At 46.3% G+C, this 20,736-nt stretch overlaps 1 protein-coding gene across 1 annotated transcript; it reads right to left on the bottom strand.

Annotated features, from left to right (window-relative positions):
* Positions 1 to 607: 607 nt before the first annotated feature.
* On the bottom strand, positions 608 to 20,254 carry crb1 (crumbs cell polarity complex component 1). The gene is made up of 13 exons (XM_053430876.1): positions 20,179 to 20,254; positions 16,577 to 16,813; positions 16,033 to 16,192; positions 15,766 to 15,905; positions 15,337 to 15,519; positions 12,834 to 13,793; positions 10,928 to 11,478; positions 10,547 to 10,712; positions 8,625 to 9,558; positions 7,264 to 7,308; positions 6,612 to 6,734; positions 5,738 to 5,864; positions 608 to 847 (listed from the first exon to the last, which is right to left on the bottom strand). Exons 1-13 carry the CDS (start codon positions 20,252 to 20,254, stop codon positions 608 to 610), a joined length of 3,942 nt encoding a protein of 1,313 aa, XP_053286851.1.
* Positions 20,255 to 20,736: the final 482 nt, after the last annotated feature.

The following is a 20,736-nucleotide window of genomic DNA, read 5'->3' as shown; positions in this document are numbered from 1 at the left end:
CCTCTAGTGGCCACAAGCGCCCCGACCCCATGCAATGGGTCTGCATAAAATCTACACAGACTTCCAGCATGTGCATGTGGAAACTGGGAAAGCCAGCTGTGGTTTCAGGGATGAGGTGCAGACCATGTGAACATGCAGGAGCCAGTTACACATCAGACATCAAGTTTTCTGTATTACCATGACAGCAGGATTACCACCCTGCATGTACACACAGTCTCTCCCCCCCCCCCCCCCCCCCCCCCCTCATATCAGTCTCTCCATGGGAGGCGGTTGAGTGATGCTCCACATCTCCACCCGTGATCCCTCCTTCTCCTGCCGGCTGGGACTGTAGGTGCCGTGGGTGGCGCGGCGGTTCAGCGCCACCACCAGTCCAACGGAGGTCAGGATGAAAGCCAGCAGCAGGACCACAGACACCAGAATGATGGACAGTAAGAGGTCAGAGGTCAAACCCTCAGAGGTCAGCTGCAGGACAGAGAAACAGATGCTTGTGAGACTTAAATTATGATTTGGGGTCAAAGATGTTCACGCACAGGATACGTTGTTGATTCGTGTCTCTCTCTCCGTCACACACTCTTACACACACTTCTCCTCTCCTGCCTGCTTCACACTACACCAGGCGCTCCACGCGCGCTGCCAACGTGCTGATGGATGTGTTCCCCAGCTCAGCGGGTGAGTCGTGACCGCCGGCGGCCTCGAGATGCCGCGGACCGAAGCTGCCCTCCGTCTGCCGCCTCTTTCTCAGTTTGGCTACGGCCAGTGCCAGGCCCACCATCACCACTATCGCCAAGCCAATCAGACACGGAGCCAGCACAGCGGCCACCCGTGAGCTGTGTGGAGCACGCTCTATCTGTGGAGGATCACACACACACACAGGCAATATGCCGCCTGATGATCCCATCGGCACAAACACAGGAAACAGCACCAAGGAAAACACACACACACACACACACACACACCAGAAATAGCTTATACACACAAACACACGTTCGCAAATCTTCCTTATTAGGACTTTGCATTGACTTCCATTCATTGTGGACAAAACCTGAACTCAGACACACACACACGAATGATTTACCTTATGGGGACCTGCTCTTTGTCCCCATATGGAGAGAAGGTCCCGATACTGTGGTAAATAGATGTAGGTCCCCACAACACCATACGCACACACACACACACACACACATATATCCTTATACCTCTGTCTTAGTGAGGACACTCACTAGCATAATGCCTTCATGAGCCCTTAACCTCACAAAGACATAGAGTAAGTAAAATTTCAAACACACGCACAGACACACACACACACACACACACATGCATACACACGAATCTCTACATAAAGTGTGTGAAGGCGTTTTATTAACTTGTGAAACCTGCTAAGATACATTTTTAACTCGAAGCCCTTTGATATTCACACACTGGGAAAAAACACACCAACAGCTTCAACCACCACCAACAAGAAACACCAGCGCCCTGCACCCACCACACACACACACACACACACACACACACACACATACACACACACACACACTTGTCTGACCCCAGCAGTCAGGCCCAGTGAATCACAGCGAATCAAAGTGCAGCAAGTGAGTGATTGTTAATGTCATTAACCGGCCGCTGGAGATCCGAGCGTCAGACGCACTTACATGGGTCGTGGGGGTCGGAGCGGTGGTGCTGACATTCTGAGCTGCTGATGAAAAGGTGAAGCAACAGCACAACAGCTGTGAGTATCATCCCTACACAACACTTTCAATTCTGCCTCACACCAGAAGCCTCTTACTCGGCCTGTCAGGTTTACACCAGGCTGTGTGAGGAAGAAATCTCAGAAGTCAGCAAACTTTATCCTGAGCAATCACTGTGGGAACGTGAGAATTCTAATAAAAATTCAACCGTCCATATCCTGAGGCAGAAAAATAACTTATGCACTCACGCTCGACGCTGTAGACTTTACACTTTCTCCCCCTCGCTACAGGTTCTTTGTTGACTCCTGGAAAGTGCTTACCTGTCACTGTGGCTGCCAGAGCGAGTGTGACACCAGCGAGCCGGAGCAGCCTGCAGCCAGGACCCGCCATCACTCACCGACTGCCACACACTCAGACACGGAGACGTCTGACTAACCAGTCTCTAAGGTGCATGGCGAGGCCGCCCTGAAGCCTCTGCAGCTCCACACAGGGAGACGGCAGCTCTGCTTCCCTGCTGTCAGCACTATCACCCTGCTCTCTGTGTGTGTGTGTGTGTGTGTGTGTGTGTGTGTGTGTGTGTGCACGTGTGTGTGTGTGAGTGTTAGATAAGCTGCCCTCATACGTTTCTGTGAAGCAGGCCGAACTTCTGTGAATGCCACCAGTTCTCTGCTGAAACTGCACTTCAGCGGCAGATGCTGCTTTTATGCTGGCGAAAGCACATCTCTCTCTCTCTCTCTCTCTCTCTCTCTCTCTCTCTCTCTCTCTCTCTCTCTCTCTCTCTCTCTCTCTCTCTCTCTCTCTCTCTCTCTCTCTGTGCTTCTCTCATTGCGGACAAGAGAAGCCGAGTCACATCAGTGCCGACACTGAAAAACTGATTCTTATTTCCTCCCCCCCCATCAGGGCTGGCCATGCCTGTAGAGGACACACACACACCCTCAAACCCACACACACACATAAAGGTGCACGCAGACGTTAAGATGGGAGCTAGAAGGCAGGTGTATGAGCCATGCGTGTTCTTGCATGTCAGACGTGTGTGGGAACCTGACAGTCACACACATATATGACTGTAGAATATCTTATCAAAAACCATCTGCATTAATGTGCTGCTCTAAAAGAACCCCGGCTGCAGGTTGGATCGACGCAGCATGAGTGAGGTTGGGTATTGATGTCGGCTGATGAGGTAAAAACAATTATTATAGCTTAGATTTGTCCAAGTGCATCTATAGTCAGGTTCTTATATAAACAGTTTCATGTGTGAACATTCATTTTGTTCATACTTGTCATTAAAAGATTTCTGTGAAAGTGATCAGGGACAAAATCTCCAGCCGTCGCTCTGTGCAGGTTTAAAGGCTTCAGTTTCCAAGTTGGACAAAACATGTGGAAACCATCCAGAGTTAAATTCTTCTAGAACAAAAACTGCCCCGTTTTTATGACTGTTACATCACTGCAGCTCCAGAGGGAAACAGCGTCAGTGGAAACACCCGCAGGGAAGTTTATGTGTAAAAGACTTGGACCATGTCTACTTGACTTGACAAACTCAATCTGCAGGGGCCTTGTATTAACTTAGATGAACTAGGTTTTGCACGTGAAGAAGACGGGAACTCTTTGGAAGCACATGAAGAAGAATGTTTTTAATGGCCAGTGTGAATAGGAGGAATGAGGAGTGTTCATATGTTGTTGTTGTTTTAAAAGAGACATATGATGCTTTGCAGTGTTTCTTCCCTCTGCTGTGCTATATAGTATTTTGTCAAAGTAAAAGCTCTGCAAAAGCATAAATATCTTGGAGGTGAAGGGAGCTGCTCCTCCAGAGAAAACACAGAGCATCCTGAAACACTCGGTTGTGTCAGTAATCACCCACTCACTCATTGTCAATGTCGCAGGATTATGACGAACACCAACAACAACGTCAGCTGATGGTAAATCAGCCCATAAATGTTTATTTTACACTTAGTATTTCATACTTTAAGGTAAATCGAATTATATTAATATTGAATGATCATCTTTAAATTAAAAAATAAACTAGTTTCCTGATTTTTGTGCTGGGATGGCTGCTCTTCTTCCGTTTACATGTATATGACAGGTCGAGCTGTTCCTGCGGCTCTCTCTCCTCCCGTCTCTCCGCTGCGAATGCAATGCATGATGGTCCATATTGCTCGGTTAGCGACCATCGGTTGTGCACCTCTTTTCCCGATGCATTGTGGGAAACAATGAGTGAAAAGCATAGGGTATAAAAAACTTTCGGACACTACTACAAAATGGTGAACTCACTATAAAGTGATTGTTGAGTGATTTCCGATGCTTCCAGTTCATTGTGATGTCATGTGACATTTGCATAAAGCTCAACTAAAACCTAGTCTGACACGCCCCCTAACAAAGTCAGGTTGATGTGAGAGCGGACGCCGATTGACCAATCACAACCGGGTGGGAGCAGTTGACCAATCAGAGCAGACTGGGCTTCATCGAGAGGAGGGCCTTAAAGAGACAGGAGCTCAAACCAGGAGTTTCAGACAGAGGCTGAAAAGAGTAGCTGCAGCAATGGACAGAATGAGGGAAGAGATGTGATTCATGAACATTAGAGTAATACAAAATTTAAATTATGAACCTGCACATGAGCATATTATGTCTCCTTTCAAACACTTGACCTTATTCACTCAATCTACCCTTTATCCTTTCTGTGTGCACAATGTAGAGAGCAAATCCGGCCTTAATAATGAAATGCAAAGGTAAATGGACAGCGGTGTCTCAAGGCTGCAGCACGTTGCCTTCACTCTCTCTCTATGTGGGTGTGTGTCTATGAACTCAAGCTATTCTCAGGGTTAGTTACTCTCACTACATCTTGTTAAGACAGATTAAGTGTCTATGTTTGGTGGAGGACGGCGATCAATGAAAAGATCAGCCAGAGGACATTCAGCTGAAAACCAAATGTGAAAAATGGAAAAAGAAACATGTAAAGGAAGATGAGGTGAAAGAGATGAAAAGAGGACAAACAACAAATCAAGGCTGATGAGACAGATTTAGTTTTATTTGACAGAGACAGGAACACGAGGACAGAACATGATGAAGAAAAGACAAAGACAGACGTCACGTGAATCAAACGTGGATCATTGGGACAATGTCACAGCCACAACACAGAGAGACAAACACAAACAGTGGGGGGGGGGGGGGGGGGGGGGGCAGTGATCCTGAGCGTCATCAAACACCGACCACAGCAGTGCTCACAGGTACCGTTCAAGCAGAGCCGCCGAGAATTCAGGCTCCAAAAACGGACACCTCACACGGGAAGGTTCAGAGACAGAAGCGTCTCCTTTTGGTACAAAACAAGGCTCAGCAGTCAGTCGCTCAGTCAGTCAGTCCAACCCCCCCCCCCCCCCCCCCCGATTGTTTTTTGATCGTTCACACACGCAGCTCCCACAATGCAGTTCAGACCCGACTGGCAGGACGTCCTCCAAGAGAAACATCACAAATAACACAGATTTTACAAAGTACCTCACTTCACCGAAAAGTGCTTTATTGAATTTGGACTATCTCTCCCTTTGGACCACGATCGCTAGTTTTTTTTCTCCAGACATAAAATTGGTGGGGTTCAAGTTTAATAACAAATTCATCTTTCATGTGATTTATGAGGAAAACTTGATCTCTACAGCCTCTTGGATAGGTAAATTAAATAGAGTTATATACAGCTATATTGAATAAAGTGCTTCTGATGACCAGCGAATCATTTTAAGGCACAGAAACAGCTCTGTGGGCGTTTTTTAAACTGCACTTCAAACTAGAGAAAAACTTAATAAATAGAAAAATATCTTGTGTGTTGGTCATAACTTCCTGATCAGGAGTCTTGAATGCTTTGACCAGAAGACCACTGACCATCAACCACCTGACAGAGCTTCAAACCCCCCTCTGCATCCATACTGTTCAAACACACACACACACACTCAGTCGTTTCCTCCCCAGTCAATCTCGGGCTCGTCGTCCAGCCTGAGGATGAGGTAGGAGAGCAGCTGGAAGAGGTTCTGCCACAGCAGCAGCGCCACGTAAAAGTAAATGTCGCTTACGTCCATCTGGCACAAGTCTCCCGCGAAGCTCATGTCGCACATGCAGACGAACTTGTTGATGAGGTTGCGGCAGTAGCCTCCGTTCAGACAGGGGTTGGACTGGCACTCGTCCACCTCCTGCTCACACCTGCAGACACAGACACACACAGGCGGCTCAGAGGCACTCACAGCAAATGGTTACGTGGATTGATTTGTTTTTTTTTGAGGGAGCTTTTAAAGATACTTTAACGTTCGATTCCTGACAATTGTTGAATCGACGATGTTGAACGTATGGTTCATGAGTAGGTTGTGGGGGTGGAAGGAGCTGAGCAGCAGGAAGGTGTATCAGAAGAGTGAAAACACAGACTGTGTACAAAGATGCACGACACAACAACTCCCCGAAAAGTCAACCCAAATCATCTTGATCACCCCCTGTTGGCCAGCTGAAGAATAGGTCATAAAACCCCGTCTTCTCCATGTTAGTGGATGGGACATGGATGAAAACTAACAAGCACTCATCAAATATGTTTTTCTCAAAGATGGTTTCTGTCATTTTAGGTGTTTTTTTTATCGCACTGATAATTTTTAAACGTCATGATTGACAGCTGAGACTGACTTGTGATTGGTCGAGCACGTGTATGGGGGCAGGACCTCGATACCATGGCTCCACTCCGTCACGTGATAACTACTGTTATAAGAATAACGTAAAACTTACAGGATGGATTATCATGAAACCTGGGGAGCGGATGCAATATGGTTCCGAAAAATATCAGCGGGCGGAAGATCCATAAAAATCTGGATCTAGTGAATTTAAATGTTGATTCATGAGGAGGCTGTTGGGTCGGTGGTCTGTTGAGTGTCATTTTAATAACAACCGAGTGTTTTCCTTTCCTACCGGTGTCCAGTGAAGCCGGGCGGACAGTCACACGACAGCTCTCGGTCGGTGCAGTTGCCTCCGTTGAAGCAGGTGTAGTTCCTGGTTTCATCGCCGCACACGGACACAGGAAGCTTCGGTCGTCTGGTGAAGGACAGTCAGACGCGTCAGAGGATAAAAACATTGTGTTTTATCTGAGGTCACACAGTCAGAGGTATTTCTGTATGGCGTGCAGCCGTCTTTCTACAGAAGCAGGAGAATCTCCCTGCTGTTCTCCACAGGGGACACAAAGAGGTTTAGGTTGTGACCAGGATAATAAGATTAAACCTGTCGCAGGAGGTCAAATCACATAATACAACGATTTCCTCCTTTATCCTGTATCTGTCCAAAGCAGCAGCTCTGTTTTCAAATGGAGGGAACTTGAAATTCCTCTCTGATTCGACGACTAAACACAGACATCTTTGTTTTTCAAAAGTGAACAATTTTGGAAGGTGAAGTTTTCATTCACATGCCAGCGATGGTTTTGAACTCCAGCTGTCACTCAGGTGAAACACAGCGTTAATATTAGCTTTGCTTGGCATTTTGTTCCACATTGTTGAACCCCAAAAAACAAAACAAATATCTAACAGGAGACAAACACCTGAGAAACGGAAGAAAAAGTAGAAGAACTTACACATTTTTGATAACAATGTACCACGGAATCTCTTCAATGCGTTCACTGGAGGGAAGCGGGAAGAAAGCCGAGAAGATGGAGGTAGAGAGAGACACAAACAGGAGAGACAAACAAAAAGAAGTCATTTTTTGATGAAAACTTTGCAGCGTAGATGTTCCCAGCAAAGGGAGACGTGCAGCCTGTCTGGTGGCTCGCTTGAGCGAGACACTTGCAAAGCCTTTCCTTGTGCAGGAGGTGCGAAATGCAGGAGGCGCTGTGTGTTTACAGGATAAATGGTTGGAGGCGTTCCCCTGCTGGTTCTCCGAGGCAAACGGTAGATGACAGGGGGAGAAGAAAACTGTCGCTGAACCAGAGAGCCGCGTGTAGTGAGAGGCTCGGCAGACTGAGGCCCTTTCCGGCTGACACTAGAATAGAAACACGGCTTCTGAGACACTCGCTGCAGGCGGGGGGGAAACGCTGAACAGAGGCAGACGTGTGGAGACATTTACAGTGAGGGCTTTTTGTTTGTGCCGCGGTGCAGTCGTTTCTCCCTGAGCATTTATTTGTGTATTTCGTGTTTTCTAACTAACTCGAATCTCAAAACTGTTCACTGAAGAGCAAAGTCGTCTTCAAGGCATGAGATGTTCATGTTGGTGTTTCCCTCTTCTGCTTTACGCCCGTTGCTCTCACCACAAAGAGGCTATTCTTTGCTGTGTATAAATGGCGGCTCAGGAACGGCTCGTTCACTGACAAGAAGGTCAATGGTTCGACCATAGATATATATATATAAGGCTAGATGTCTCGGCCAATGGAATCGAACGTCCGTACATGGCGGCCATCTTGCGTCAGGAGGCTCGCCCTCCCATAAAATTGTGATGTAATGGTACGTACTTTTTAAATAACCACAACTTGTTCAATTTTCAAACGATTTTTAAACGATTTGTTTTTTATAAAGTCAAAGATGTAGTTATGACACTGCATACTTATGAATAATTATGTTCTTTTCAAAATAATTGAATAATGTTCTTAAATAGGTACACGATTTCCCCTTACAAATATACATCAAGAATTATTTTATTTTATTTTCTTTAAAAAGTACATGTACCACTACAACACAATGTTATGGGTGAGCGAACCGTCTGACACAAGATGGCCGCCATGTGCGGACGTTCGACTTCGTTGGCCGGAAACGCGGATGAGACATCTAGCCTTTATATATCTATCTATGGGTTCGACTCCCGGCTCCACCAAGAATAACTGTGCCAGCAGTGTGTGTGATGGAGAAAATGTAGCACATATGCATGAATGTGTGTGCGACTCTATAAAATACAGACTATTTACCATGTAAGTCATCTTTTTACCTGTATCCAGAAAGCACTTACTTGCAGAGGGGTCCCGTGTAGTTCTCAGGGCAGAGGCAGGCGTATCTGTCCGGCCCGTGCAGACAGGTGCCCCCGTGTGCACACAGGTGGTGCTCACATATGTCCACCTCCTCTTCACAGTCCACTCCGGCGTAGCCAAACTCGCAGGTGCACTCGTAGGCCTGTCCTGTCACGCTGCAGTTGCCGTGCACACAGGGACCGGTAGCGCAGGTGTCGGTGAAGAAGTCGCAGCGCCTCCCGGCCCAGCCGTCGGCACAGCTGCAGTTGTAGGTGTTGAAGTGGTCCTGGCACTCCCCCCCGTTCAGGCAGGGGTTGGGCCGGCACACCGGGCCCCCGCTGCAGCCCAGGACCGGTGAGTGTAGAGATGTCTGGATGAACTGCTCCTCCTGCAGCCGTGGGAAGTTCACGTCGGAGGAGCTGAAGTAAGACAGGGCGATGCCACCCAGCTCCACGGTGCCCAGACACCCAGCCAGGGACCAGCCGGAATCAGGAGACAGGCCCCCCAGGAAGATGTCCACCCCCTGCTTTAGGAAGTCCAGGTTGCCTCCTCGGCTCCTGGAAGTGCTGGCCGCCTCTATTTCCTCATCCAGCACTAGAGTCCACCGGGAGGTGTGCGCCCAGGGTGTCGCCATGAACACCTGGACACTGTGCCACTCTCCATCACTGACACTCCTCTGGCTGCTGATGCTGACTGTAGACGAGGCCTCCTCCTCACTGGCGTCCACAGCGGTGGCACTCTGCAGCTCCATGAAGAGGAAACCATCCTGAACAGAGACTGTGAGGAATGCAGAGCCCTTCTCCGCGTGCAGGACGGCCGTGTTGCGCCTCCTCGTGCGCAGATTCAGCGAGAGGTTGGTCAGGTTGCGTGATATCTGTCCGTTTCCCCTGAATGACAGCACCGTGCTGTCATTCAGGAAGGTCGCATTGGAATAGCCTGAGAGATCAGGAGGTGATGTTAATATTTGTCAAACTTAATTGTTTCAAATATGTTTATTGGGAAACCAATCACATAGCAGAGAAATTAACAGTCGACAGTTATGTTTCCTTTGTTTTTACAGAAGGTGAAAAAGTAGTCCCTGACAAAAAAAAAAGACTAATGACAAAAAAGAATAGCAAGTGAACAAGCAATGCCCTGCATCAACAAAACAGATGAAACAAAAAGGACAAGACGGAGTGCATCCATAGGGACTCAATCAGATTCTCTTTCGAGATGAGAGACCAAAGGTAGCCAGATTTTATCAAAATCCCTCAACTTGTCTTTCAGAATAAATCGAATTCTCTCCAAATGCAAGGTGTCTGTCAAATCAGTCAACCAATGTTTATATGAAGGGACCTCAGACTTAATTGTTGACACATGTACACACTTGCTTTGTTGGACCATTAAAAGTGTCAGAATACAACAAATTTAGATGATGAACAGTTAAAGGGGTAAAAAAAATGAAAATACACTCATTATCTTCTCACCGTACACAGCTTTCGGTGAACTATCCCTTTAAGTTGGACATTTGCTTGTTTGATAACAGTAAAATCCTTTTAGGCAACGATAGAGGTCAGAAAACCTGTAGGAAGCAGGTTATTGGCTCCTCGATGAGTTAATCACTGAACGTGGGAAGCTTACAGGACAGACGGGTGACACAGTAAATCATCACTAATCCCAACAAAAAAAAGGGATAAGCTGGCCTCAGGCCAATCCTGCTTTACGGAGCACGTCCACTTTACCATGTGCCCAGAGTGAGGCCGCTGTGTAACCAAGTGTGTGTTACACGGAGGCCTACTCAACAATGAGCAAATACACAAACATCTTTATCCGACTAAACTAAATGTTTAGTCCTTTTTTTTTAATTCTATGATTTTGTGCCCTGATCACTTGATTGATTTAAGACATTCACCCAGACAGACGGGTTCATTCTGACTCCACTCACATTCGTAGCCCTGGTTCAACATCCTGCACTCTGAGTCCATGGGACAAGGGGACAGCTCGCACCACCTGACCTCCTCACAGCGCCGACCTGCTGTGCTGGGTGGGCAGGTGCAGGTAAAGTCATCCCACATGGAGTAGCACATTCCCCCGTTCAGACAAGGATTCTTCTGCAGATGAGAACAAAATCATATTGAGGTTCAGTTATAATCAAATCCTGCATAAAGTCTAATAGACGCATTGCACTAGATATGTGTTTTCTAAAAAAAACGGTTGTACTGTAAGTGCTGTAGTTATTTACTTGTTTTAAAGATACAGTGAATTATTTATCAAAATGTGTTATCTATGACACACACATACACAGTGTCGATGTGTCTTTACTCACACTGCAGGCGTTGTCCCCTGAGCACCCGCTGGTCACATTCTCCATGAGCTCCAGAGGGTAAGATCTCACTGAGGTGTCCAACCCAAAGAACTGCAGCCTGCTGTCGTTGATCCTCAGGTCCTGAATACATCCTTTAAAATATCCACCGAACACTGAGGTGCTCTTCTTCTCCAGCAGCCCTCCCACATGCACGGTGTCTCCGGCCTGCACACTGAGCGTCCTGATCTCCACCTCCCCCTGTTTCTGAGCTGCTACGTACAGAGTCATACGACCCTCCACCACCTCCACACTCACAAAGTGGACCTCCCCGTCGTCCACCGCGCTCTCCGCCCTCACACTCTCCAGGTCATTGACCTGAACCGTGACCTTGCCGTCCTCCAGCCACATCTGCAGGTACTGGCTGCTGTCGTTGGCGAGCACCAGGAGGAGTCCGTTGGGCCTTCGCGTACGGAGGAAGAGAGAGATGGAGAGGTCCTGAACCAGGTCGTCTGTGACATTGAACACGGCATAACTGTGAGAGTCTTCATTCCCAAAGCGTGCGGGCACATGCTCTACAGAAAGAGGGAAAAGTTGATCGAGATGAGACAAGGTTGGAAAATACATCTTCAAAACTTTTCAGCTTTGCCAGTATGAGTTATGAGATTCATCACTGATGACAAATGTGGTTTTAGAAGCTCAAGGATTGTCATTTATTTGCACTTCCTGTCATGAAAACTAAGATAAAAGGGAAGTAAAAATACAAAGAAAGACAAAAAGACAGCTGGAGTTCATGCAACCAACAATTACAAGAAGAGATTAAGCTTGTCTTTCTTTTTAAAAATCATATTTGGGACAATTTAGCTTTTATTTACAAGAAAGACTAAATTTGAAAGGGGCAGAGACACGCAGCAGAATGTCAGAACGGAACCTGTGGCAGCTGCAGAGGATTCAACAGAACTGTCTCTAAATATAGATACAGATGCATCATTTTGGTTAATTTAATAAAACAAACCTTGTTTTAATGTTCAAGATTTAATTAATTATGATTAAATATTGCAAATTTCGATTTCTAATAATGGATTATCTTATTTTATCTTCTTTTCCATTGTGATTCGGGTGTTAGCAGAGTTTTAAGCTAACTGAGGGGACTAGTCGTCAGAGCACTTTGAGTCGAGGCTCAAACGAGAACAGCCACCAGCCACCAGCCCTCATGCACCGTGTCCCCTGTCAGCACTTTCTCCTGTGCTTGGGTCAGCTGATGAGACAGACACAGCACCGAGGACACACACACAGAGGACACACACAGGGAAGACACACACAGGGAGGACACACACAGAGAGGTCACACAGACAATACCACACGCTGCGTAATGTGGATACTGTGTGTGCGCCGTGTGCATTTCCGTGTGTGCAAATATCCCATCAGACACTGCGGCCAATGAATCTCCTTGGCCAGACTCAAGAGGTTAGACATATCCTCAGAGGAAAACTTAGAATTTAGATATCTTCAGGGATTTTTGTAATACTTTTAGTTGATAAATGCTAATATTTTGTTCCCCCGTTCATCAAATCTCTCTGACGGTCAGTTCTCCGCGGCTCAGTGATGCTGTTTACTCTCCTTCCTTACGTCTGTGTTCTTCCAAAATAGAATCCCTTATATCCTTAATCCTGTGCGTCAGATAAGAGGATCTGCTCCTCTCTCCTTCACTGTGGCTTTTAATTGGCCTCATCTCTGCTCCTGTCTATTTACACATCAAGGATGTTATACCAGGATAAGAAATTTGGTCAGAGTGACTCAGTATTTCTCTCTGACCTCAATGAAACTACACACTGCTTGAATGTGAGCGTGGTGGAAATATCAGAAATGTCCTTTAATGATTGCACGGTGAAGTGTGATGCTGCTGACGGATCTACAGATGCAGACGTACCCTCCTCGCAGTCCTGCCCCTCATAAGGCCTCGGACACCAGCACTGGTAGCTCTGCCACAGGTTGACACACTGTCCTCGGTTTTGACAAGGCACATCCAGGCAGCGGTCCCTGTGGCTGCAGCCGGGGGACACGTTAACAGCCGAGTCGCTCAGCCACTCCTCAGGGACCACGAGCTGCCAGTCGACAAACACGTCCCGCATGCAGCCGATAAATCCTGGAAGTGGAGCGTCCTCACGGGGGTCGTGCTGGTCCTGAGGCGCTCCTCCGATAAATGTGTTCCACATCGCTCCAGCCAGGGTGCTCGGCCTGACTGAGGCCACCCTGTGACAGGCCTCGCTCCCACAGCTCCCAGCATCATGCAAAAGTTTCAGGCTCAGCACCCAGTTTTCCAGCACGGCCTCTACAGAATGCCACTCTCCATCTGTGACATTGAACGGAAGCTCCAGGGCCTGGGGTGGGCTCTCTGCCTCAGCCCCAGCAGAGGCCTCCCTCCTCAGGGTGAGACCGAGCTGCCCCCCCTCCAGCTCCAGGCTCAGCAGCAGGCCCCTGTTGCTCCGCTGGAACAACAAAGCAGTGGGCAGCAGAGTCTTGAAGCTCAGGGTGATTTTGCAAGAGAACTCTGCCTCCACCAGAGGGCTGTGGAGCAGCAGGTAGCCCCTGCGCTCGAAGGAGAATGTGGTGGGGGTGCTGCAGAGGTGTCCGGTGAACCCGGCCGAGCAGGAGCAGTCGTAGCCGTGAGTCCCGTTGATCAGGAAAGGAGAGCAGGAGCCTTGATTCAGGCATTCGTGTCCCTCACAGCCCACCAGCCTCACATCACAGTTCAGGCCTCCATAGAGAACTCCACCATCACTCTGTTTGAGGCAGTGGCAACTGTAGCCTCCGACGAGGCCTTCACACCTGCCCCCATTCTGACAGGGACTGGGATCACACTGGTTTACCACCTCCTGACAGAGGGAACCTGTCAGAGCAAGAAATACAACAACGTCACCTGTAGCCTGTGGTTTCTATCAAGTGAAGACACTGATTCAGTTGTGAAGCAAATATAAAACATCATCGCAGAAATAAAATTCTCAGGCACTTGCACAACTTCTGAAGATGAACTGTGGTCTGTTGTGAGTTATTCTGCTGTAAAGGTAACTAATTACTCTTTATTCAATTGTCATGCAAGCAAAAGTATTTCCCCGATGTGAGTTCACCAGTCACGGTCAGTTTGAGTTTGTATGAAAAGTTAAAAAGAAAAGATTCATTAAATTCTCATTATGCAATACCACTATTACATATACAAAAAAGCCAATTAGATGTTACCTGTTCCAAGCAACAAAATCGCCCAGATCCATGTTGCAGGTGTCCACATCATGCCGTCACTTCCCCCCCCAGAATAACCCCGAACTTGTCTGAGTGCATCATATTAGTTTGTTTGTGTCCCGGTCGGCTCCGCGTCTCCTTCTCCACAACCACACCGAGCTGAGCAGCTCCGGTCAGGAGACCAGCAAAGCCAGATCCTGGGGATTAAACTAATGCTATTTGGCTACCTCACTGAGTCCGTGCCACTGCAACTGGCAGGGTCACATTTTTAGAACACAACCCTCAGCAGGCAGCAGCTCACAGTCTTACCTGCGCTACCAGATCATGGACTCATATAATGTGGATGTTGTCATGTGGAATATTGTTAATGACATATCTGCAGACCGTCTATAAACATTGGCTGATTTGCACTCACACATTTCTCGTCACACAACTATAAGAAGGGCAAAATGCAGTTGTGTCATTGTCAAATATTTCATATTATTGTGAAGCTTTTGTTAAGAAAACAGTGAGAAAATCCTCTTGAAAATATAAATGCAGTTTATAGAACAAGTTGCTGTCTGCCCCAGTGTCTGTTTCTCATCCTCCCACTGGGGGGCGCTATAATAATAAAAAGCTGACTGATATTGCCTTTAAAGGGTCAGTTCACAACAACAGACTCCACAGCATCTTTTACATGCTGATTATGGACATTTAACGATAAGCCACCTATTGTGTAGGTTTCTATGTATTATTCTTTGTTACCTGTTATTTACAATACAATACAACTTTATTAATCATTGTTTAATGATTGTATACAAGATATTTGTGCATTTGTGTTTTCTGCATGTGGCTGGATACTTAGAAGATTGTTTCTGCATATTGGTGCGATGCATTGTATAAACACAGAGGGGCGGTCGCTGTCTGTGATTATTCAATCAAAGCAGAATAAGTACAACTCAACCTTGTCTGCATGACAAGAGTAATGTATTATGTAAATGATATATGTTGTAAAAGAAAGAAATATATATTCTAAGAAGCACATTTTTTTAATTTGAATTCACCAAATGTCTCTGGTGATTTTTATTATAAACTTATATCATTATATCACACAAGTCCCTACGTTCTGTGGAATGCGGCTCCTTGAAACGACCTCCTGTTTCCCTCACTAGAGGTGTGTGTATAATTCATTCAGCTGAGGACCGTGAATAGAGTACCTGTTGTTCCTGGAGGACAGCTGCAGATGTAGCCTGCGGCGTGCTGCGGGTCGTAGCGCTCGGGCAGCAGAGGCTCGCTGCCGTGCAGGACCTGCCACGACCTCTCGATGCAGTGGCCTCCGTGCAGGCAGGGGCCGCTGCTGCACTCACTGATGTCCGTCTCACACTGACGTCCCTCGAAGCCTGAAATGAGGAGACAGATAATAATAATGTATTAGATCTAGAGTTCCCTTGCATATAGATACAGATTCTACAAACACACACAGTAGTAACAACCTGATGCTGCAGTGTGTGTATGATAATCTGTATGTTGCTCTAGCAGATAATGGTTTCTTATTCATATTATGTCTTATTATACATTTCTCATCTGTCACTCATATCTCTCCATCCTCATCCTCCTTCTATAAACTTTGTCTTTGTTTCATTCACCTGGCCAGCAGTCGCAGGTGTAGCTACCCAGCTCGTCCCTGCAGGTGGCGCTGTTGAAGCAGGGTTGGGAGAGGCAGGGCGGGGGTGGTGTCTCACAGTGAGGGCCTGTGAAGCCTGAGTGAGAGCAGTCACATCTGTATCTGACACCATCACACGAGAAGACAGGATTTCCCTTAGTGTGCGTTCATGATGAGAAACCGATGCATGAACGTATGAATAGCTGAGCTTGTCTAATCTTGGCAGGACGTGTCCTCGGGGGCCACTCACCCGTTCCCCCCCTCTACACACGGGGCCCCGTTCTGGCAGCGGTGTCCTTGGAAACCGGACGGGCAGGTGCAAGTGAAGCCACCCGCGTCGCCGTGGCAACTGCCCCCGCCGAGGCATGGCTGTGATTGACACTCATCAATCTGGAGCTCGCAAGTGGCCCCTGTGGACATCAAAGGAAGACAGATGCCAGAGGGCGGGAGCATACGACACATGGACTGAAGTGCAATGGAGCTGTTTGTGTGGACTGTCTGTGATCATGTGTCTTTTCATCCTGCAACAAAGATCTGCAGATGTTTGCCACTCTGAGATAACCCCCCCCCCCCCCCAAAAAAAACAGTACACAATAAAGCATCTATCCCTTCACCGCTATGAGGATCCATGTTTCACCACAGTTTTTAAATCCATCTGCAACTGAGCTTAGACACATATAAGTATCCAACTACAGTTAATTCTATTTGAAAATAATCCAAGAAATATAAATAACAAAGCTGTTTGAGGGACATCTCACTTCTAAGATGCTCGTGCTCAGCACAGCTCCACTCACCAGTGAACCCAGGAGGACACAGGCAGGAGAACCGTCCCACTCTGTCCACACAGGTGGCTCCGTTCCTGCAGGGCTGAGACACACACTCGTTCACATCAATGTGACAGTGAGAGCCCTGGAACCCCGGCACGCAGAAGCACGAGTAGCCCCCCCGGCGGCTCCTGCATAAGGCCCGGTTCTGGCACGGGTTAGGAGAGCACCGGTCCACAGGTTGAGGCGGCCTGTCAGGAGACGCACCTATGAAAATATCATATTTATAAATTGATATCAACAAACAAACAAATCCCTATTCCCAGTCGTCTTGATGGGAATATTTTGTAATATGATGCTTCTCATATTGGTTGTTTTGGTCGTGGAGCAGAAAGATTTACAACAGAAGGTGCATCAGTGACTCAGAGCAAAATGCTTCTGGTTGTATTTAGAATACAGCTGATGGCAAAAACACAATCTGAACAGCTCCTTCAACGACTCAATTTACTCGTGTACAACGTAACGTTTGCATTTTTCATAAACCAATGGAGCAGACGGGCTTTGATAATGAAGCTCCTTCATCTCTTGTTAGAAATAAATAAATAAAAAACACTTGAGTTGAGACGTCGTCAGGAAAAGACTTGAGTTTAATGGCCTCTCAAGGCGCTACGCCTGGTTGCCATGGTGACTAATTGCACTGTTTGGCCTCATCATTCGATCTGATTCCATAGAAATAGATAAATTGCTGAAGAGATATGAAGCACAGAGATGTCACATTTCAGTCTTCTCCTTCAGCTTTGTGTTTCAATCAGCAGGATGTGATCGTGTCCAGAGTGGATGGATGAAATGTAAATGTTCTCAACTCTGCATGACTTGTTTTCTATTTACAAATAAATTAAAAGTTTCTTATATTAACCTCCTTTAAGTCAAAACACACACTACTGTATGTTCATTTAGTGTTTTTAGTCATTTCAATGTAAACCTTATCCCACTATTATAATGTTATTTCTTTCATTCAAATGAGAGTCGGGAACAGTCAGTAAACTGATATAATAGATAAATAGTTAACCCACCAGATCCACATTTTAAAGAAGAATAAAGGTGTCACATTAAAGTTAGACTCAATCAAACCTGCCTTATAAAAGTAGATGTTTGTTAATCACGAGTAGCTTCATGAACTTTTTATGAAAGCTTTTACAAACCGGATCTCATGGGCGCACCACTTCAGGCATAATCTTGGCAGATAATAATTTTAAATCTCAAAAAACTACTGCAGTGGTTTAGGCAAATACTTTCAAGACTTCCTGATTTTCCCATTCTCCTAATATTGTATATTTAATTCATATTCAGGCAAAATTAAAAAGGTTAAACAGTCTAACTTTCTAATTTCTCAAAAACCCTCAACCCTATGATGGTTTCTTTATTTCCTTCAAGTCTTCTTTCCTCTAAAATCACACATCACTTCCGTTTCGACCCCCTGCAGCTGCTACATTTGGGAGAAAATATCAGAGACAAATCAAGACATTTAGAAATTGCCATTCTCCATGCAGAACAAATGGGAGCCGGCTCAGAGGCGACGATCCACGTCATCCATGGACTGTGTATGAGGAGACGCGTAGGCAGGATCCATCTGCACAAGTGTTTCCTCCATTGCACGATAATCTCTGCACCACACTTTTAAAGCCTTGAAAGCGATGACGGGAAATTGGACCGATAAAGAGAGAGTACGTGTGTAAGTATGTTTTTCTTGATGGGTTTTTGACTTAATTACGAAGCTGTGGGCCACACAAGTAGCCACGACTAAGATATTCCGGTAATCACCCGCGGTAATCATCCATCAAGAGTCCAATCAGGCCGAGTGCAGATTGTAAAGACAGAGAAGAGCACAATCACACTCGGTCCTTCATCTTCACCCTCTCAGGCTCTGTCTTCTGTCAGTGGCGGAGGTCAATCAGTTTGCCAGACAGCAGGCGGCGTTCTCCTGCATGGAGCAGCTTATGCTCGTCTAGACCGGGACTCAGCGTGACTCAGGTATCGGCCGAGTGCCCCGGGGGTGTGATGGATATCATCATGGGCATCAGCGGCGCTGCTCTGACCATATGTCCATATCAAGGATCAGCCAATGAAGTCGGAACAGATTAGATGTACATGTTGCAGCAGTTTATCTTCCAGACTCTGATACATTGATTCTGAGAAGAAACTAGAATTGGCTTATCTCCGCCAAGGCCCAACAGTCCCCTTAAATCCAATTTCACACACTTAGATATATATCAGTCCCCTCAACATGCCTGATTTCCCCCCCCAGATCAATTAATTATTCCCAGGGAAAATAGTGAAGGTGTTAAAAAATGCCACATGTAAAATAAGCCCTGAATCGACCCGGATCCACACCAAGTTTAGAAGGTTCTTTTCTGGCCTTCCACCAAGTCTCATTGAAATCTGCTCAGATGTTTGTGTGTAATTGTGTTGACATACAAACTGGAATTGCAGTCAGGGGATCACATAAATCTCCACCAAGGCCCAACAGTCCCTTTTACATTTGAACTCACTTGATCCAGATTTTTATTTGTATCTGCATCAAATCAAAAATATTTCCCTGACCGATACCACACCCTTCCACCAGGTTTCATGGAAATCCGTCCAATAGTTTCTCTGTAATCCTAAAAACAAACCCCAAAAAACAACAGTGCCGAAAACACAACCTGCTCGGATAATAACCATGGAAAAAAAGAAATTGCCGGTGACTGTCCGTGTATGCTTCAGGACATCATGACAGGTGGTGTCCCTCCTAACTAAGATTTGTCTTTTTACTCAACTGGTTTCTTTCAGTGTTCCCCTGAGGCAGAGTTCAGAGGATTCAGAGCCATGCAGGCCTGTTGCCAAATTGAGACACGTCTCCATCCGACCACACATCCCCTCCCACCGCGTGTAGGGCTTTTTTTCTGATGCAAATCAGTGCTGAGGGTCTTTGTGTGGTCCTATCTGGAGGCCCTTCAAATGCAGCACCTGACATCTCCTCTGGACTGATGCATGTGGCCCGTGCGTCTGTCTGTTTGTTTCAGTGGTGATAAGAAGACACACAAAGCAACCGCCCCCCCCCCTTTTAACCATGATTACCACCCAACCCCCCTGCAGATTTTATTCCCACTCCCACTCCCACTTACCACACTGCCCCCCCCCCCCCCCCCCTTGTCCCCCTCTGTTGTTAGATCTCTTCTACTCATCTTTGGGAAATGTGTAGATCACAATAAGTGATGATTTAGGCTCACCGTCTTGTAATTGAAATTCAAAGCATGGACTGGTTGAAATGCAAAACAACTACTACTCTCAAGCTCAACACATAGAGGCTGGGATCATATCGTATGCTCCCCTGAGTATTTTCAACGTTTAACAAAGTGTTAGCATGAAAACTATAAGTGAAATAAACATGTTTTAAAAGAGTATTATGAGATATTGCATGCTGCATGGGGTAATGATGCTGTAACACCAACTGAACAAATTCAAAATGAACAATTAGAATAAGTATAACACAATCACAGCACAAGGTTATGAGTTGTTTACAAGATATGATGACCCACAACATGCAGTAAAAAAACAATAACTGAGAAATAAAGCTCAGAGCATTTACTTACCATCTATCACAAACAGTGATGAGATGAGAATTGTGCAGGTGAGAAATTCAAAATTGAGACAGTGATTTAAATCCATTATGGTGCCAGGACCTCATCCTGCTCGCTGTGTGGAAGTCTTGTCCTGCGAGGATCTCTCTGCTTCTGCTTCTGTCTGCGGCGACTCGTCTGTTGTCAACTCCAGATCCACTTGATGCTCACTTCTCCTGCTGCTGGAGCAGCATCAAGAGCCTCCATCACGCATGAGGCAGAGAGAGAGAGGCGTGTGGCCCCCAACAGGCCGAGCACACAGGGCCGGGAGGGGTTATTATGGGAGGGGGTTATAACCGGTTCTCTGCTGAGTGAGGGAGGGGCGGCTCACTGATGTAAAGCAAGGTTATAATTATAACTAAGACCAAATAGAGCATTAAATTAATAAAAAAAATTATAATTAAATGTACATGGTTCCTAAAGGTTGATACATAGGCTACAACACATTGCAGTAAAAAGATTTTTAAAAAAAGTTGGAGAGTTAATTGTATCATATCAAAAACTAAGAAAAGCATATAACAGGCCTGCACA

The sequence above is a fragment of the Pleuronectes platessa genome, chromosome 9 (assembly GCF_947347685.1).
Source record: "Pleuronectes platessa chromosome 9, fPlePla1.1, whole genome shotgun sequence".
Lineage (NCBI taxonomy): Eukaryota > Metazoa > Chordata > Actinopteri > Pleuronectiformes > Pleuronectidae > Pleuronectes > Pleuronectes platessa.
Note: the sequence above shows the minus strand (reverse complement) of the source record. Positions and strands in the feature narration are given on the sequence as shown.

What these genes read in the sequence shown, in the direction of transcription:
- crb1 (XM_053430876.1), bottom strand. Translation starts at nt 20,254, where the DNA reads ATGGATTTAAATCACTGTCTCAATTTTGAATTTCTCACCTGCACAATT. An exon ending in GGGGCAGGACTGCGAGGAGG is followed by an intron (nt 11,479 to 12,833) that starts GTACGTCTGCAT and finishes CTCTTTCTGTAG; the next exon opens with AGCATGTGCCCGCACGCTTT. An exon ending in GAGACTTGTGCCAGATGGAC is followed by an intron (nt 848 to 5,737) that starts GTAAGCGACATT and finishes GATCCTCCACAG; the next exon opens with ATAGAGCGTGCTCCACACAG.